Genomic DNA, 19,887 nt, shown 5'->3' with positions numbered 1-19,887 from the left:
CCTTTTGGATGATATAGAGGGATTTGAATGTAATCTGTGCTGAGACCGGGAGCCAGTGAAGGCTTTACAGGGAAGGAGAGATGCAATCCCTGGGCTTGAGGACAATGATAAGTCTTGCTGCCTTATTCTGGGCACTTCCCAGGGGACCTCTCGTTTTTTTATGGAGCCGTCTTTTAGCATGATGTTTTTCTAGATCAAAACAACGTTTTTTCTCTTTTCCTGCGACGGTCAAGGGGTTAGGTTTTGACTCTACAATATATCTGGATAGCTTCTCAAACAATTGCTTTATTTCAACCCTTTTCAAAGAATTCAATACAGTGTGGGGTTCTTCTACCATCTGCCGTATTTCTCAGCGCATCTTTTTGATCTTGGTGGCAGACCATTTAATAGGGGCTCCACTATTACTGGGAGCCAAATGAATCAGGGTCCTATATTTCACATGACGCATCGACATATTTAGGTCGATACAGAGAATGGACTGGTCACCATATTGAGAGTGGGGGACAATTACATGCTGTAATAATGACAAATTTCCACATAAGTAGTCCAACGTCATATGCTTAGTGCATTTTGACCACGTGGGTCTACCAGGGGTGTCACTAAACATCCTACAGTTTAAAGGCCATACATCCCATTCTATCAAACTAATTCTGTTCCTTTGTTGTTAGTCTTGGGGTATGTCAAAACGTTAGAAGCAATATTTTCATAATGTTCTTCCATCATGGATACGCCGTTTAAGACGCCTCCAAGCAAATACATATTAGTAGGCATAGCCAATTTAGTAATTATTACATCAATATAATCAAATTAAATATTACATCAATATAATCAAATTAGGGGATCATGGTTATCAGGATATTTGGGGCCTCTAAGGAATACTTGGATTTAATTTCTATTGCTAATACATTATAATTTGTATTTATCATATCTTTTCTGTTTGATTGGAATTCATGGCACACTGCAGTAATCAAGCTGCCATAGGGGTGTCCATTTAAGCCCTTTTTTGCGTTCGCCTGGTACATAACATGACTATCCAAATAAAGGTTACTGATTAACCATGTCTCATGCATAATAAATGCAGGGTATGCTGTGCGAGAACTTAGAGATGGACTTTCTGTTAAGAGTGGCCTCTTGTGGTCCATGAGGCAACTTTAAATTCTCATTTCTGTGAAGCTTCCATTTGTTAGACTAAGCACTTGCACCACTGCTACAGACATAAACCAACTGAGATCTTTTAGTTTATAATTCAAATGGTCAGCGTTTCGAATTGAGGTGGTGACAGATTTTGCTTTAAAGAAAAGCGAACAAAAATGGATCTACAACGTGGACACAGTGAGGAATGGCCTTAACAATTTGGTAGAATGGGGAATCCTCATGTAGAATAAGTAATACTGAGGCTATACAACAATAACAACTTCCTAGACAGATACGAGAACACCTTTTGCAAGCAAACAAGATTAAAAAGTGCAACCAATATCCTATGAGAACTAGGCCCAACTAAACCACTTTGCAATGTAAAGCCGGGGGTAACAACATGTTGACTGGTAATATGGGAAGTCATGAGTCCTGTGCTACAAAATGAATCCAAACACTGTCTGTCGCCAGATTAAATGTTAAGTCAGTACTCTATATATTAACAGCTGATTCGAGCTAAAAAGAAAAAATGAAAAAGAAATAAGGGGAACCAACTGTAGGCTCTGTATAGCTCAATAACACCTACATTTATAAAATGAGTTCATTTAAATACACCTTAAAAAACAAAAAGTTCCTTAAAAAATAAAAAGTTCTTTTCAAATATATAGAATTTTAAAAAAGGCTGATTGATAGAGAGTTAACTAGGCTCTTAGGTTGGCGTGGACATGCGATACAAACCCCACCGCAGTGTAGGTAAAAACAGCAGAATTTTAAATGTTGAATATTATAGGACATATCCATTAGTTCATATGACTATGGAGCAAAAATATCAGTCTTCATTGAAATACTGTTTAAAAAAAAAAGAAAAATGGTTTACTGAACGAACTAACGCCGATCTATAGAGGGTGAACTACCCTCCCAAGATGAGGCTATTATGCAGTAAAAAGGAAAAAAAATGGAAGGGAGCAAATACTAGCTTCTTTGAATGTCACATGCCAGTGCTATCAGGTCACGTGACCGCGCTGTAACAGATTTCATTAATCGCAAGAAAGCCTGTGTTTCGTTTGTTTTTTGAAACATCCGAACAGACGCAGAGGCAAGCGGAAGAAGGAAACAAACGGTTTCCAGTGAACAATGCAAGCAGAGCCTTCCTTCACCTTAGCACTTGCTAAAAGCAATCTAAAGGGCAAGCAATAAGACATAAGCCTGAAATTGCGCTAATGTAACTGAGAATATGAAAATACTTGCGGTAGAAAAGATATCATGATACAGAAAATAGAGAATAGCGCGTTAGAGGGAATGGTTTAGCTAATGCTGCAAGTATGAAAACTAACAAGCAAACAAATCTGCAAAAATGAAGAGAGCAGTCTTCCATTATATAGAAGAAAGAAGTTAATCTTCTGGAATTAAGAAGCTCAAATCCGACCGCGTATACAATCAGGTCAGTTTTTCACAATAATCTGTGGTTTAAAAAACCCATACCCATGGTTTTCTGCTCATGGTTTAAAAAAAAAATGTTTTAATGGTTTTTGTATTGTAGTGGTTGGGCTGAAAAAAACTAAGGGGCTTTTGTGATTTTTTCGCTAACTCTAAGAAATACACCTGTCCTGAAGATGGCCGCAACAAAAAGAAAAGACGCTAGGGATAGCGCCCAATGCATCTTTTGAGGCCGAAACATATGTAGACATATCCGGTGGATTTACAACAATCCTAGACTATGAGAGACCAGAAAAACCAGTCTCTTTTTCAGTAGATAGAATGAAATGCTAGTTGAATTGATGAACATATTATGCTATGAAAACAGATCGTCAATTCGTATGTACACAACAAACTCGTCACGCACGGACCACAATCTTTGGTAAAACATTGATATAATAAGGCATAGATCATTTGTGTTTGTTTCATGCAAATGTGCCTTGTGGAAAGTGCACATGAAGAATCTTAACTGTTTTTATTTTTTATGTTGCTATTTTGGTACATAAATAAACTGTTGAAATGTTTTGGAAAACATGGAAGTTAGTCTAGCAATAACAAGTGTGAAAATCTGTCCGATATTGAGCGGATTTAGAGAGAGGTAATTAGTCCCACTTCACTACTGTTTTGCATAGCCTTATGGAGAATTGTTTTTCTGTTTTGTAGCACAGCAGTGTTCACAGCAGGGAGTTTCAAGTATATTTGCTAACTCATTGTCTAGGTCACAACCCAGATAGTCCAGTGATTCGTGTTGGCTCCTAATCAAAGAAGCAGTGGAAGGCAGAACACAATAGATTCAAGATACTGCACCAAGCCCTCTTTTCGTCAGTTCTATAAAATCAAAATCACACGATTTCAAGATACGGAGGGAGGGTATTTTCGAAAATAGGTTCACTAGTGCAGTTCTATTTATGTGCTTTTTATCTTAAAATCAATGTTTTAATTAATGACTACTATGCGTACGTCAAACACGTGTGCTGTCTCTTTGTCATGTGCACCTTCAGTTTTCGGGCTTTGAAAAATCATTGTGCTGCAAACCCATTTTCTTCAAGTTTTGAGCGCTAGGGCGCTTTTCATTCAAAACAGGTTCAGTCTGGTTTACTTGGCTAAGGGATGATGCTAAGGGGTCAGCATTGCTGGTATTACTTTAGTGTAGCCGCCAGCTAGTGAGTGTCCCCATATTCTGTTGTCTACGTTTATTCTTTCTGATCTCTCTCTTCCTCGTTTGTTTTGTTTATCCGCGAGGATACACAATTGTAGAGTTTAACAGTTGTGGTTGCTCATCCAAGTCTGAGTCAACAGGGTATAGTTTCTCTTTCATTTCCTTGTAATTAGCATAGCTTTTCATGTCTATGTCTTTGCTTATGAGTGGGGTATGTAAGAGGGGAGCCCATTTTGATTGTTTGTGGTTGTAGGTTTTTCGTCATCGTCTGGGCTGTTAATAGCAATGGGAGGTGAGTTTAGCATTTGTTTCCCGCCAACTTGCATTTCATGAGATGCACTGCTGTGAGTATTGCTTTTTAGATGACTGCGGGGACTCAAGTAACTCATTATGCTTCTGGGTCTCCATATAAATCTGGTCGCATAGTTTTAGCAAATTCTTAATTGCAAAGTTAAGTAGGACATTTGGTAGTGGAGTGCCAATTGAAGTAGAATTCTCTTCTCTTGAATGGTGTATGTTCCATGGAGCCTCTTCAACACCAGTTTCACCCGGCTCAAGACCGGATGTAATGACAGCAGCAGGGCAGACACAGGGCGGAGAGTACAGAGTAAGTGGAAAAAAGTTGGGAGTGGTTGAGAGTCTTTGAAGCACACTTGATTCAACTGCTTCGTCAGAGAATAATGCAGTCACAATTTCTTTCTCATCGCTTTTGTCTTGAGTATTTCTCGACGTGCTACAAAGTCGGTAGCACAGATCGAGCAAAGACTGATCGATCTCTCCAAGAGAAGTACCTGATGTAATGCGGATATTATTCTTTCCTGTGCACACAGCAGCAGGCAATTGTTGGGTCTACCCTCCCCCCCTTTTATTTTTCCACCTGGTTTGAAAATAGCAGTAATATGGCCAATTGATGGATTTTCAATGGGAATCTTGTTAACTATGGTTGTTGGATTCTCTTGTTGCGAGGCTGAGCTCTTTATTTCTATGTCTGCCATCATCTTTCTCCTCCCTCCAATAACCATTTGCTTTCCAAATGGCTTTTTTGTTTAACGCAAGTTCTAATGTTTGTTTTACCAGGAACTTTCCCCAGCATGTTAGGAGCTCTTCAGGGCTTATCTTTATCCCACCTTGCCTGCTCTGGCCACAGACCGCTTCTCACACGTGGCGCTACGCACGTACTGGGGAGTTTTAAAGACCACTGCTCCAATGCTGGGCTCCGCCTATATTTCCAGCAAGCCACAGTAGACAGACTCCTTTGCCACAGAACAAACAGCGCATCCCGCTGCAGATCGCTCTTTCACTGCTTCTCACAGACATGTACAATGGATTTCACCAATGTTTTGTAACTGCAATTGCATGCAATATGTCCTATTCCAACCCATGCACGCCTAGTACCGTTAAGACGTATGCTCAACCGTCATCCTTAAAAACATGCAAGTAGTTTCCAAGAGTGGCCCTGAAAATCAGCATCTGTGTTGACAACCAATGATTCAATCTCCAATATCTCTCGTATCATTGTAGTATCTGCTTATGTGGAAGATCAGTATTAGAGCTTTCAATTTGATAGCCCTGCTCCTGCGCCTGATCTCAAGAAGACCCTCGTCAGTGCTTCAACGCCTGGACCATTGGGAGCAATCAGTCTCAATCCCTCCTGGAGGATCCACACCTTCCGAGTCTTCAGAAGTGTCACTGGACCACCCAGTTAATGACCAGCTCTGTCCTGGGCTACCTTGCTGCAGCTGTCACTTGTCTCAGTGCATCCTTGGAACTTATAAGATCTTCAACGTGTACAACACGACGCCAGCACTTGATTCATCAGCCTTCTTTCATCAACGGAAACCAAGCAGGACCTGCTTCTTTGTTCGTCCCTGGAAGATCACCTGTCGCAGCCTGACCATGGTTACTCCCACTGCAATATGGCCTTTTTCCATCTTTTTCCGCATCCTTTTCTTCATGTGGCTGTTTGGCTGGAAGGTGCCTGGAACAGATTCTTAAGCACTGCAAGCAACCGCAACTAATTCTTGCATCTGAAAGTGACCACTGCACCCACCTGCCTCGACCGGACCAAGCACAGAAGACTGTGTCCTACCAATGGATTCCAGAACCTCAGCAGTGGTCTCTGGAGGAATTGGAGCCAGGGGGATAAGTTAACATACCCGTTCCACCCTCCCCCCCCTGCTCTCAATTAGGGTTACATGGGCATAAAGTCCTGTCCCTAAACTACTCTTTCCTGACTTTGGTCAGTGGAGGCATGGTCAAGCATCCCTTTCTAGGCCTATCCTAGTGACTGGGATCGAGTTAGTTTGCTTACCTGACCTTTACATACTTTGACTTTTTGATCATAACCATAACCACTGGCATCGCCAAAATCTCTTTATAAACCTACCAGTGAAGTATAACTTCAGAACTGATGACTTTGCGGAACAAGGCCTCAAACCATCTCAGGGATGGACTCATTAAGTGTTAGGGGAGCTACTCTGTGGTTATTCCAAGGGTCTTTAATACATGTCATGCATATAAGTGCTTGCCTGCGTTTCACTGGTTATTGAAGTACACGCTTTTTTCTTCTCCTAACGGTGCATGCATAGATCTGTTAAATAGTACGTTTGTGACAATATTTGATTCAAGGTTTTACTTCTTTACTGCGTATTTTAAAGGCCTAATAAATCATTGTATGTTTGTGTACTTACTTGTCCAACTTGAATTATTGATGCTGTTCTGTGTGGACTTGTAGCCTGAGAACACTCACAGCCCTCCTGAGACTATGCCTTCCATCTCTGCTTCCTAACCTTAATTGGGGTTGGTTAGTCCTCAGTGTCTCCATGTTCACCATAATACGGTGGCCTAACAAAGTCCACCCCCAGGGTTCATTTTGGAAATCCATCTCAAATTGACAAGAAAGGGAAGGTGGAACTCCTTTGATCATTGACTCGAAAAATGCCTAGGAAAATCAGACATACTAGAATATGAAAGATGGACCTGGGGAGGGTCTAAAGTGTATGGTAGCACAGTGGGGTGGAAATACACACTAGGCAGGCCTGTTGGGTTTCTATTAGCAATATCGGATGCATCTACACAACCAGAACCTTTTGTCTACTTGGTTCACATCAACTAAACATTCCTTTAGGTTTGTGAATGAAGTTGCAAACTCTAATTATTTCACCATTTATAAAGTATTGTAAAAAAAACTGAAGTCTGTAACGTGCCTCAAAACCATGCATAGATACACATTCTGTGTGTTTTCTACATACACTCCAACATAACATATCTAATTCAATCAGCCACATGCAAGGACAGATTAATATCGATTGATAGTATAGTTCCTCAGTGACACAGGCAATGTCATTAAACCCTTCGAACTGAAGAGTTACAAAAGGTCCTCTGTTTAAATGCATCTACAATGACATTGGTGGCTCACCCTTTTTGTAACTTGAATGCAACATTTACACTGACGTATTTACAATGAGGCAGACTAGGCCATGGTCTAAGGTGGCAGATTTCCACTGGACCAGAATTGTTGTAGCAGTTCATTTAAATTTACATGTTGACATTTTATAAAATAAAGTTTGTTTGGTTTCTCGAAAGCTGTCTGACCCACAGCAAGGTGTGAGAGATTTTGAGGTGTTACTAGTCATTGCACACTGACAGCTAAAGTCTTTGCTGGCCACACCTGTATGTACGTTTATGTTTATTGTGTTTATATAGCGCTTTACTCCAAAGCACTTTACAGAATAACAGTACATAAGAAAGAAGCATATTTACAAACTTGAAACAAACTAGTGGTACAGTATATGGAACAATTAACAAGAGTAAGGAGGGGGGGGAATTCACAGGTGAACTGAACACCCTTAGGTGTTACAGCTTCCGGTGTATGAGGTCATCGGGATGAGGGGGAAGGAGGGAGGGGAAGGGATGGGTAGAGGATGGGGGGTGGTAGGGAAGGAGAGTCAGGGGGGAGTGGTGAGGAAGGGCTTTCATTCAGCGTCTTATATGAGGTCATCGGGATGTGGGGGAAGGAGGGAGGGGAAGGGATGTGTAGGGATAGGGGGGAGCGGTAGGGGAGGAGAGTTAGGGGGGAGTGGTGAAGAAGGGTGAAGAATGTATGAAACAAGCATATACATTTTCTAAATATGCATGCTTGTTATTTACAAAAAGCTTTCTTGTTAGGGTGAAACTGGTTTTAAAAAAAAAAAAATAAGGAAATGTGTACCAAACACAGCGTGCATAAGGCATTTACTGATTCAGCCATACAACTCTCACAGACGTATATACCATATATGAAGCTCTTTGGTCATCCTTTGTTCCCACAATGCCAGTTAATACGCAAAACAGCTAGGCCCTCATTTGTTTGGTTGGTGCCACTCCCCATCATCACTGGAGTTATTTCTAATGCTCTCACACATACACTGTGCTAAGTCATCACTTATGTTAAAATGCACATGGCATGCATTTTTTAAGCCAATGCAAAACAGAGGAGGTTTTTTTTCCTTTCGAAAAGTAAAGGATAAAAAGGTTGATCATTTTACAATATTAAACGCATGTCTATGTGTAAGTCAAACACAGAGCTCCCAAAGGTGGGCACTAAAATGATGTTCAGAAGCAACCACTACTGGCCCTCTTGGGCCCCCCCATTTAGGAGGTCTGTGGTTGCCCACAAAATTAAAGCATTAAATAGATTGTACAGAAGAGAACATGATGAAGAGTAAATCTAAATGTGCAAGTAAAGTCAGAGGTTTCAGAGAAAATAAATGGTGTGCCAAAGGTACACACTGTTTCACAGCTGTAAAGATGAAAGGTCTGATGTCCCATCAAGATATCCGCTCAGCCATCTTTGCAGTAGCTGCCAATCAGACAAATGGCATCCCTGCTGTGTTCATCATGTGTCTTTGGTGACATTCAGCTATGTGCTCGGCACTACCAGGAGAACCAACTGAAAAGTATGGTGCACAATTCATAACAGTTGCGTTTATAAGTAACCTTTATATGAATTAGATTATAAATACAAGATTGGACTTTTACTGTGAAACAGTACCTCAAACGAAAGCAACAGCACTAAACTGCTCTTCCCATCCAAGAATGTTCAGGGTCACCCTTATCCATTCGTTCACCGTGAGAATGCTCGCCCAAAGGTTCCAAGAACCTTCCCCAACTGGCTTTACTCCATGGAGGCGTTTATGCTCGAGCACAGTTTAAAAAAATGGCACAATCACAAGTGAAATTTGTAATCTTTTTCCAGCCCAAAGGATTTGGAGGTAGCAGGAGGTAACTTGCCTCATCTTGTTTTTGACCCCAGCCAACACCAGCTCTTTAACCATAAGGAGTTCAGGTGCTTTTTAAATCAACACTTCTTTGAGATGTGGATGTACCACCTGCATATATTTCATACACGTCACAATTTGACCAGACCGTATTCAGAAATGTAGTTAGGTTGCCTGAATTCATTAACAAATTGATTGTTTATTACGCGCTTAATACTGGAGACTAGTCTTTAAGCGCGAGACCAGGATTCGAACCCGTGTTGCTCTGCGTTGTCTTGCTTCCAAATATAAACCTGTTGCCCCCGATATGAAGCATTCATATTACAGATCTGACCTGTTGCTTCTCACGTGGTGACAGCTGGAGACTCATGAGAAAATAGATATTAGCATTGAATCAAAATGTCCTCATTCCATCCCTCCCTCACTTGTGTCCAGTTGACAGCCAGCTTGTGTCCTGATCACCACCTCAGAAGGCAATTGTCCTTATGAAGTACTTCTAGTGCACTTAACGGTAAAGCACACTGCCTTTTCCAACTCCTGGGAGCAGATACCTGAAAACACGTCAACTAACATAACATAGGAGACACCAGGCTTGACTTAAGAATAAAATCAATAACTTTCCAATTCCCTCAGCCTTAGGTTGTAGAGCCAGACAAGATGGCGGCAAAGGGGTGCCGTTTAGCCAAATAGGGCAGAGCCTGCTGAAGGGATGGAATCTGGTGAAGGTGCAGCATCGAAACAATTAAAACTTGTTGGAGTTTTCGCAGATGGAAAAGACTTACGTTTGGATATCACTCTCTTCAGAATATTGCACAGCTCAAATGCAGAGATCTCCTTGTCCTGTGAAGAAATAAATGAGATTAGCCGTGAGCAGAAGAAAACTGTAGAGCACACCAAGCAAGCAGGGGGATGAAAACCCAGGCAGGCAGAGTTTGCTTGCAATGGCAAAGCTACTGATCTGGGGTTAGCAGGCAGATTCGGAGGAGAGATAGATATTTGGAGACTTCTGCCACTTTAAGAATTTGAATTTCTTCTCCGCATGTTAGCATTCAATTTGGTCAGAATCCCTGTCTAAGGTCATTTGCACACAGACCAAAATTCTTCACACCACCCCATTTCTATGTAATTTTTATCTCCACACGATTTCACAAACATAAAAGAAATACTTCACTGCAATTTGGGCGAAGAATGTTGGTCCGCCTCTTCCCTCGTTCAAAGACCCAACCTCATTTTGACAGAAGACCAGAAATAAATCCAGTCATGAACAATACGGTGTAGAAGAGGTGAGGAGATAACACGTCTCGGGAGGATAGTTCAGGGGCAGCGTGCTCGGCTTGGAAGCGAGACAACACGGAGCAACACAGGTTTGATCCACGGGTCCGCGTTTAGAAACCTCTCGGTATTAAGCGCGTTAAAAATAACCAATCATATCATAACACCTGTAGTCCTGTTACCTGAACTGAAACAAGGCGCTAACATTCTGGGTGAGCGGTATGCAAATCAACACCTTGATCCAGATTTCCAAAGGAATGGCACGGTTTTCTCCACAGCCACCAAGTCAGTTAAGACAGAGAGTGCGGTGTACGGCCATGGAGCAGCTCCATACAGTTTGCAAGCAGCAATCCCTAGTACAGGGGATGGTTTGAAGGCCCTCGAAAGGGTGGGTTCTTAGAAGAATACAGCCATCTTTGTGGGACCCTGGAGCCCCCCGCCCTACGTTTGAAGGCAGGTAGCATCCAGGGTCGGACTGGGGCATAAAACGGTCTCGGGCACCAATGAAAAAGTGGGCCATATTTGCAAATGGCAATTCATTCCTTTTGCGAGAGACTGAATAGTACCCAAATGGGGAGTTTTTTGATCAAATGTGATGCAAATTGTGCAATTTAAAGAATATTAATTCAGTAACAATGGTCAAAACTTCTAGCCACATAGTGGACAACAAAAAAACTGGCCCACACTAACATTTTACATTTTTGGTTCGGTTATTGGCCTATAGGCCAGTCCAAGCCTGATCGCACCTTGGGAAAAGCAATCAGCGCGGACCATCCTATACAGAGTATCTCCTGAGGCCAACCCCCACACCCCTGCTGCCAGCTTCGCCTTGGGAAGAGATTTGGCCTCTCAGGGCAGTGGTAGGATCCTATGCATCCCAAACCAAAGTCATGGGGGAGTGGGGTGACCCAGAGTGTAAAGCAGAAGAGACTGCCCAATCATCTACAGCCCAATATGCAATATCACAATTGTGTGGTTTTTTTTTTAATTGTTCTTGCATGACGCGCTTATTACCAGAGATTGGTTTCCAAGCGCGAGATCGGGATTCGAACCTGTGCTGCGCTTCAGTGGTCTTGCTTCCAAGGTAAACGCTCCGTCCTCGAGCTACCCCCCTCACCCATGGTGTTGGCAATAAACAAGGGGCGGATGACTGCGATGCTGCCTGCACAATTTCTGCAATATAGACCTTGGTAGTGCATTAACACAGACTCTGAAGGCATGTTCCACGATGGGCGACTGAGCTGTGCTGGTTGGAGTCCTACGCCCATTTGACAGCTTAGTTTGCCTAACATGGAGAACTTCAAGCAGAAGGCCGGCTTTGATGACTCTGTATTGCAGAAAGAGCAGACACATGAACACCATGCACAGACGATGCAAAGCATACCTGGGTGTCGGAAACACTCCAGGAAGTCAAAGTGGCTTGCATGCAACTACACACATGGGTCTTTGCAAAGTCTGGCCACGTGTCATGCCCAACATTCATTGCTAGTTCTAGGGATCTGGAGCCACCATCTCTTCGTCTATGTGCGAAAGGTTGTGGCCCCATAGATCTACATAAATGGCTTAGATAGTCTAAAATGGTTTCCTGAGCCTCAGCATTTAGCTAGGAGCCTTTTCTCAACTATATTTTCCAGTTGAGGGAGTGGTCTGGGGAGGCTCCAGTCATTTTGAGCCTGTGCATTAAAGGTAGGGGAGTGTTGAATCAGAATGACTGTCTTACCATAAGGATAGCATGGTCTTCTTCCGGTCGAGAGTTTCACCGAGGCATTTTCAACTACCGGAAGTGTATGGCGGCAGCAGCGTAGGATAGCTGCATACGCGCGTAGATGTAGCCCATGCTGGCGACTTCACAAACGTAAAACACTGACACGTAACCCTCCTTCCTAAGGAATTTCCCCAATGTTGTCACCAGCATTGTATGGCAGTTAGAGCCACATGAAGGCCTTTGGTGGCCGTATGACACTGGATCCGCAGTAGGTAAAAGCCACCTGCTCACAGCACACACTCGCTCCACTGCAGCTACAGAGTAGAAACACCTGCCCACCGCTGCGCTTGTGGCCAGGACTGCAGGAAAAGCATGCCGACATCCAAATGTCATGAGTGACGCTGTGGCGAAGCAAATGGTATAAGCCTAGGCATGCAGATGTGACATGCCTGGCACAGCTGCTATGCCGAAGACACACCGCAACACTGCATCTCTGCACTCAAGTAAAACATTAAGGCTGTTCAAACTACACCGACGAGACACCGCAACCATGCAGAAATGCTTCCCACGCCACACTAGCCGGGCGCTGCCACCTTGCACAAGACTCAATCAACAGTGCGGCTCTGTAGTATACAAGGGCGGACAGCATCTGCCCACTTATATGAGAGGGCAGATGAAGTCCTCCCTGTGGTTTTAAGAAATCAAAAAAAAGAAAAAAAGAAGAACTCGAATGTAAAAAAATACAAGGATCTACAGAACAGCACTGGTGAATGAAAAATGAGAACCACGCATTAACACTGTAAAACAATGGCAAATAATGTATACATGACTGTACCTCCACACCCTCCTAGGCATGAGTGAAAAGAAAAATCAGAAAATGCAGTTAGCTGGTGAACGTTTGAAATGTAGATAAGGTCAAAGCAACAGTAGGTGCGCACCGCTGTACCTACCTCTCCAGCCAACTGCTGAAACAGTCTTTCGAAGTTAGCGTCAATTGCGTCTGTGTCCACCTAGAAGCAGGCAACCATGATAAAAAAAAAGAAGACATTAAAAAGAAGCCAATGCATTCGTTCTGGTACTATCTTCCCTTGTGGGAATTTCTATTCTCCACAGACAAGGCACCTGGCATTAAGATCTACCCAGTCGAGGGCCCCCCCATCGAGCAATGAAGCAGCAAGCCAGGCTGTCGCAAGTTAGGCCATACCACCGAAAATATCTGAAATCCTCTGCTGCGGGCTGGCCTGGTTGACACACCATCAATGGTATAGCTTACTCCACTTTTTTTCTCCTCGGGAACGGATAGACTACTGATCAGTGACCGGGTACTATTGATACAGTTCTCTAGACGCAGCCTGCATGCAGTGCAGCGGTTGCATAGCAACCAGTTTGCTACACGAGCAATGACTTTCCAATGGCGAGTCTACCAACACGGACAGGGCCGTGAATTTGCCAGAACCCGATCGGTCACCTAGCAACCTCCATGCAACTGACCTGATCTTCCCGAAAAGGGCCAGTTGAATCATTCAAAGCCTTACGCGTTATTATATCACCATTGTTTGGATACGCTTAGCCCTTTTGCATTTTGCATGTGCCTTTACTTTTCTTTAGAGGTTCCAGCTTCCCCCATACAGTGAACCCCCTGTGGGGCTAGGAATTTGACCACAAAGGACTAGCCGTCACACTAGATGCACATCCAGCAATAGGATTTGGCTGTTATACCGTGTCCTTTAGAGGAGAGCCCCACCACATGTATCCAGAGTGTGAAAACAACCTGAAGTTTGGACAAGAAACAGCTACCATTTATATGAAAGTTGAAGGGAATTTGAATGAATTTTTGGAAATCCTTGAATAAAGTGTGACCCATATCAACAGCCCTGAGGAAGGTTCACCCATTGAAAGATGTTAGTACTGAAACATGTTGAGCACTTGCCTTTGCAATATTTCATTGGTATATGTATTATCTTTATAAGTATTACATTTGAAAAATGGCTTACTTGGGGAGTTCTTAGTTTACAGACCCTAACTAATTTAAGTCTACATTTCTGAGACACTACTGCACTTCATTTACATTATCCATTTACATTGATGATCTTTTCGTTATATTTATATTCTGTCTGAATTGTCTTTGTGATTGTGTATATATATTGTGTGTTAAATCATGTTAACCGATTTTTGTTTTTTTTAAAATATGTATTATTTAAAATTTGTTTAAATATCAGTATTGTTTCTAAGTGTTTGTTAGCTGGGTCACCATTAGAGTGTAGTTCTACACTACTCTTCCTTCTGGATTTTAATGTCTGTGGATATCCGCCTACTTCTTGATCTTAAAGTTGTTTTTTATAGCGTACTCCACTCAGACACAGGAAGGCTGCTCTAAGGTCAGGCTGGCAGTGGCTTTGAGATCCACCAGCACAGATAACTGGCAGAGCTTCAATGGTACGTCTTGCTACATGTGTATGTAGAACAGCTCTTCTGAAGTTCTTGGTTGGCAGCGGCCTGTGCAGCTACCAGAACAGAGAAAGATGGCAGACATTCAATAGCATGTTTGGGGGTATGCACATTAAATAAAAGACCCTCGTGGATAGTTCTCCCTGAAAAGCATTGTAATGGCATAAACAGTTACCTTTTACATAGAGCCACCACCTAATACAATAATTATACAACAGATCTAAAAATTAAATGTGAGATGAATCAATGGTGCAAGACATTATACCTTCCAATGGTTAATCGCCTTTGCGCTTCTGGCGCGCATGGGATAAGGCAGATTCAGACGCTTGGTGTAAGAAGTGGGGCAGGGTGGATATTCTACTGAATTCAATTTCAATGCCTGAATAATCGGGTGTCCTCACCAATGTATGGTCCAAACACCCAACTAATAACGCATCCCTTCAAGGAGCTATTCAAGAAATCTGGATAAGAGATGGATTATAAATGTTCTGAAAAAAGGTGTTTCCCCCACAACGTGTTGGTTACTGTAACCTTCGGGGCATTCTGCTCAGTGAACAATCAGGTCAACAGCACGTGGGTGAAAGCCTTACAGGCCATTACTCCGAATGCCTTGTTGGGGTTGAGTTCAAGACCTCCATGGACCAAGCAGATGCGCTATTTCACATACCCACTGTTCCAGCTCACTAGAAACTCCTACTGCTTCGTGGCTACAAGATCTTGTTCTGTGGCAGCGGCTGCCCAAGACTTGAGTGGAAAAGTACATACATGTTGTCAACACAGGCATCTTAGTTTCCAGGAACGTAGAATATCAGGGGGGACAATCCCAGCAGGATCCCTCAATAGTTGGTGGAATACTTCCTACAGACTAAATTATTTTGGAAAATATGTCTCGGATCCAGGTCTCTGGATAACAACCCATTTGCATGCAGGACGGAAGTCCAAAATCCATGTTACCGCTACAGAATAAAAGGTTCTCCGACACAGGGAATGGGCACAATTGAGTGAAATCCCTTCCGTCCATCTGCATTTACCCCTTCTGGTTGCAGGCCAGGGTTTTCCCTAGGATCAGGAACCCGGAAATGGCCATCTTAGCTCCTCCGCAATGGAACTGGGTGCCCCGACACCCATGGATTCTTCAGAACTTCTACTCCTCAGCTGGACACTCACAATGAGCACATCTCTTTGTCAGATGTCTCAATCTCTGCAGACACAGACATGGTTGCAAATGACGATTTGAAGTTAAAAGGCAAGGGGCCTTGAAACACTTGTGTATAGGCACGTTACAAATGATAGATCACATCAAGGGTTGATCAAGGTGCTTCTGGTACAGCAGCAATGGTCGATCAACAGTCCAGTAAATCCACTCTTCATGTTTCTAAAAGTTACTGGTGTGTCCTGGTGTGTTAAAGGGGAGAACGAAACGGCTTGTGTAACTTGAGGAGAACCAGCTCCGGTTCCTGAAGCACCTTAAGACCTTCCTCTTTGCTTCTGCCTTCGCCTTCCCCCTCTCCCCTGCTGACTCTACTCTCCCTCGGCACCGTGCACCTGGCCACCCTTTTTCCTCCAGGCCCAGGTACCTGCTCCCCTTGCCATCCTCACGCACTGCCTCCGGGCCACCCCTTGCACTGGGGTCTGTATCTGTACCCATACAGCCCCCCCCCCCTTTTTTCTTTCTGCACTTATCAGACCTATCCAGCTTTCTGCCTTAAACCCAGCACTTGCCACTTGCTGGCTGCACTCCCACTGTTTGTTACCTTTTTATTTATTAATTTATTATTATTTATTTTTGTTTTTTCCCTCCTTGCTCCGCACTCTTTTTGTTCCCCCTTCCATGCACTTCTCCCCCTCCCCCTCTACCACGCTCTTGCGCGTTCTCAATGTCACTGGGCCTAGTAAGATTGTTGTTTTTGTTCTCCCCTGTTCCCCTTCCCTTGTCGCGCTCTGAAACACTTGTGTATGAGCACGATAGAAATAAAATCCATTACAAATTTTGCATTTTTTCAAGGAGAGTTTTTATTTGGGACTGCCAATTTCTTTACTTCAATGCCACCTGGCATCGATCAGAGAAGTTGAGGAACTCCGAATGCGTGGATTCCATTGAACTTACATTTACATTTTGTAAGTAAAACAACATATGATGCAGTCCCTTTTTCTGACGAACGATACAACAACGCTCGCACTGAGAATTCTCTAGCCTGCATCACTTAAGCCCATTCAGTCAATCTCCATGAACCATGTGCGATTGGAGACTATTGATCCGCTGGCTATTACAAATCCTAAGGGACTAGGCTAATTGGGGCCCATTTGGCTACACCAATGTTCTTCGGATATCTAATAGTTTGGTTCTTAGTCCCTCCTCTATGTTCAGTCTAAGGTGAGCAGTGTTCAAATGACTGTTCACCCACCGGTTGCTGGCGGTGAGTTTATGACATGTTTCCAATGCCCTGAACATATATTTCTTCCTCTGATGCACTTTTGGTGACCTTTGGACCATAAACACAGGTTTTGGACTAATAGGGGAGTTCACTCCTGCCAATTCCCCCATCTTTGATATCACACAACAGGATCTCAGGTTTACAATTTCATAGTTAATAAACATTTTCACCAAACGTGTAACATTCATCTGACTTGCCCTCCAACACATCTAACTAAACCGTCATAGAATAACTACCCATAGGTTTCGCTGATGGTCGGCTTATCTAGCGTGAGGGGGTAGGAAGAGAGACTGGCCCTATCTAATTGTAGTCACCATCAATTCTACAAAACACTTCTTCTACATGTGTGCTTTTTGCTTCGCAAATGAAAATATTCACTTTTATTCTTTTTCTTTGCTCTGCATTCACACACTCCAAAACATCATGCAAAACAGAAGTCTGCTCCCATGAGTTAAAAGGTCACCATTTATCGGTGTTCCAGAACATACATTGCGACCAATAATCATTCTTGTGCAATGTTGTTCTCAGAAGAGAGCCTTCACCCTCTGGGTGGAAAGCCACAACACTAAAAAACAATTCCCTTTGCTTTTGGACCCTTTTACCATGCTAGAGGTTGTTGTATTCCTTTTCTAGAAAGGAGGGCAAGTCTCAGATGAATGTTACACGCTTGGTGAAAATGTTTAATAAATTGTAAACCCGAGAACCTGTTGTGTGAGACCTTTGGACCATGTCATGTGGCGTTCAGTAGTAAATCAGTCCCAGGCTTCAGCAGTGGGGCGTGGTCTACCATTGCCCGGGGGTCGCTCGGCAAGATGCCTGGCAGCCTCCTGGACAGCGGAGGGGTCAGACTGATATCTGCTGGTCCCCGCGCTTGCTCGATACGTTCCTCCCACACTAGAAGCTGGGCTTGTAGTTCCGAATGCTACGTGATGGCTCTCTGCTGTGGACGATGTTCATCTCTTCTTGTGTGCGATTAAATGATGCTCAGTTTTGCCTTTAGCGTGACTGGGTACTCATTATTGAACTATCTTCTGTACCACCAGGTATGTTATCAATTGAATAAGGACTCATTGGGAAGCGGGTTAGGGGGAAAGGAGTAGTGCCCAGATTACTGCATGGTAATCCTCATTTGGGGTCCTACTCTTCCTCGTCACAGTTTTGCTAACCGCCCCTCCCCCCACCCAGTTGGAGATGATGGGCTTTGTATAAAGACGACTTGTTATGTAAGCGGAGTGTGTTAACAGTTGCCCCTTTCTCCTCCATCACTCCATGGCCTCTTTTCCTTTGACCCCATCGCCCCCACGAATAGTGTTCTTAGCCAGAACGAATATCTACTTTCTTCTCAGCCTGGCTCATGCCACGAGTTGACGAGGCCGCAGAACTCCTGGCGGAGAGGGAATCTATTCATTCACTCCATCAGCCCTTAATTGCACACCTGGACCTCTTCCCTTGGCTGGCCAGGGACCCCGCTGCCCCAACCCAGTTTCTCAACATTATCTACTATTCCACCACTTCCACTATTAAAGTGTACAGTTTTTCACCCAGTATTACTGTGGGAACCTGGGAACTTGCCCCCCATGCTCCATGCTCCATGTTTAGAAATGCCCTCTCTCCACTTTGTACTTGTACCACCCACCCTTTCCCTGGTACCCATCCCCACGCTTTAAAGCAGTTGTAGTGCAATTTGGCACACTATAAAACTTCAAACGAATTAACAATAGAATAATTGCTCATAGGCCAATGACTCACCAACAATATAGTAAGCATGGCTTTCAAGGGCTAGCAAGGACTGTGTAAAGGGGACTCCAGCATAAAACATGCGTGCTGTGCCCTGTTTACAACCAAACAAGGTTTTAGGGCAACATTAGAGGATTTAGAGGAGCTGGTGTTCCTTTAATGGTACAGTGGGGTGGCCTGTGGCGTAGCAGTGCTGCACTGCCGCAGCAAAGGCAAACCAGGGTTAAGAATCACCTGGTTGACAAACGCCACCACCATGTTATTTCTGAATGCTATTTTTGTTCTTTGGTTAAAAAAAAAAGCCCTGGAAAAGTCCCATTTCTGTAGTCCCATTGACTATTTCCCCAATTTAAGTTTGTTGACAATGTTATTCACAAGACAAACCAAATGTTTTCTTACCACTTCAATGTTGGCTTCTGGCTCATCATCCACAATCCTGCAGGCGAGAAAAACCGGAATCAGTTAAGTGACAAAGGAGTCTGGCCTCAAACAAGACATCCACAATTCCAAATGCTGGAACAGAGCCTTAAATCTGCACATGAAAGTTAACTTTGGTGTCATTGGTAAAATGTGGCATTTACATGACCTCTTAGGGATGACAGCTGTCTTGGTGGACTCGAAGATCTGCCCTCAGACAACTTCCCGTTCGAGACTAAGGCAGGGAGCAGCATTGGCGCTTCCCCAGTAATAGAGTGCAGAGGGAGCTTGGCATGCAGGCTCAGGGTGGTCAGGCTTTGTGGCATGCAGCCACACCTGGGAGCCTGATTAGTGTGTGTTTTGCCATTAGCATGGGAGGGGTTTAAAAGCCTTCAGAGAAACATGGCTGGTCAGATCTGCAGCATCTATGACTTAGAGCGTGCAATCACAACTAAGGCCGATGTGACTTCCTCTTTCCTGTATCTCTTGGGTGGTGAGCAATTGTGTGGAGGTGGAGTGGGAAGGTGCACTTCGGGTTGGTGTGAGGCGGGGGACAGAAGAGGTTGGTGAAGTGGGTGCGGAGTTGAAGTAGGAGAAGAGGAGTGGAAACAGTAGCGAGGTAGAAGAGGCATGCAGTACCTGGGTGGTGAGGATTTGGTAGAGGGAGTAGTGGCGGAGGCGTGAGTGGGTGGGTGGATGGATGTTTGTAGCTGTCTATTCAGGTGAGTGTGTCTGTTACAGCACAATGTGGCATGGACATACTGCTGTACGGGAACAAGTGCCAATCAAGGCATTAACTGGAGGATTACCACCTACCACAAGACAAGTAATGACCAGATTCCTGCT

General features: G+C 43.7%; 1 protein-coding gene across 1 annotated transcript in view; it reads right to left on the bottom strand.

The window, feature by feature from the left end:
• Positions 1 to 19,887, bottom strand: part of LOC138468183 (calpain-2 catalytic subunit-like) — a 341,453-nt gene that overhangs the window by 67,770 nt on the left and 253,796 nt on the right. Inside the window, exons 13-15 of the mRNA XM_069608634.1 lie at positions 19,024 to 19,060; positions 12,955 to 13,014; positions 9,810 to 9,867 (exon numbers count right to left, since the gene is read on the bottom strand). Coding sequence (XP_069464735.1) covers positions 9,810 to 9,867; positions 12,955 to 13,014; positions 19,024 to 19,060 — 155 coding nt within the window. The remainder of the gene's footprint in view (positions 1 to 9,809; positions 9,868 to 12,954; positions 13,015 to 19,023; positions 19,061 to 19,887) is intronic.

The sequence above is a fragment of the Ambystoma mexicanum genome, chromosome 4q, assembly GCF_040938575.1.
Source record: "Ambystoma mexicanum isolate Mex_15411 chromosome 4q, UKY_AmexF1_1, whole genome shotgun sequence".
NCBI classification, from domain to species: Eukaryota; Metazoa; Chordata; class Amphibia; order Caudata; family Ambystomatidae; genus Ambystoma; species Ambystoma mexicanum.
The sequence above is the reverse complement of the archived record's forward strand: the minus strand, read 5'-3'. Positions and strand labels throughout refer to the sequence as shown.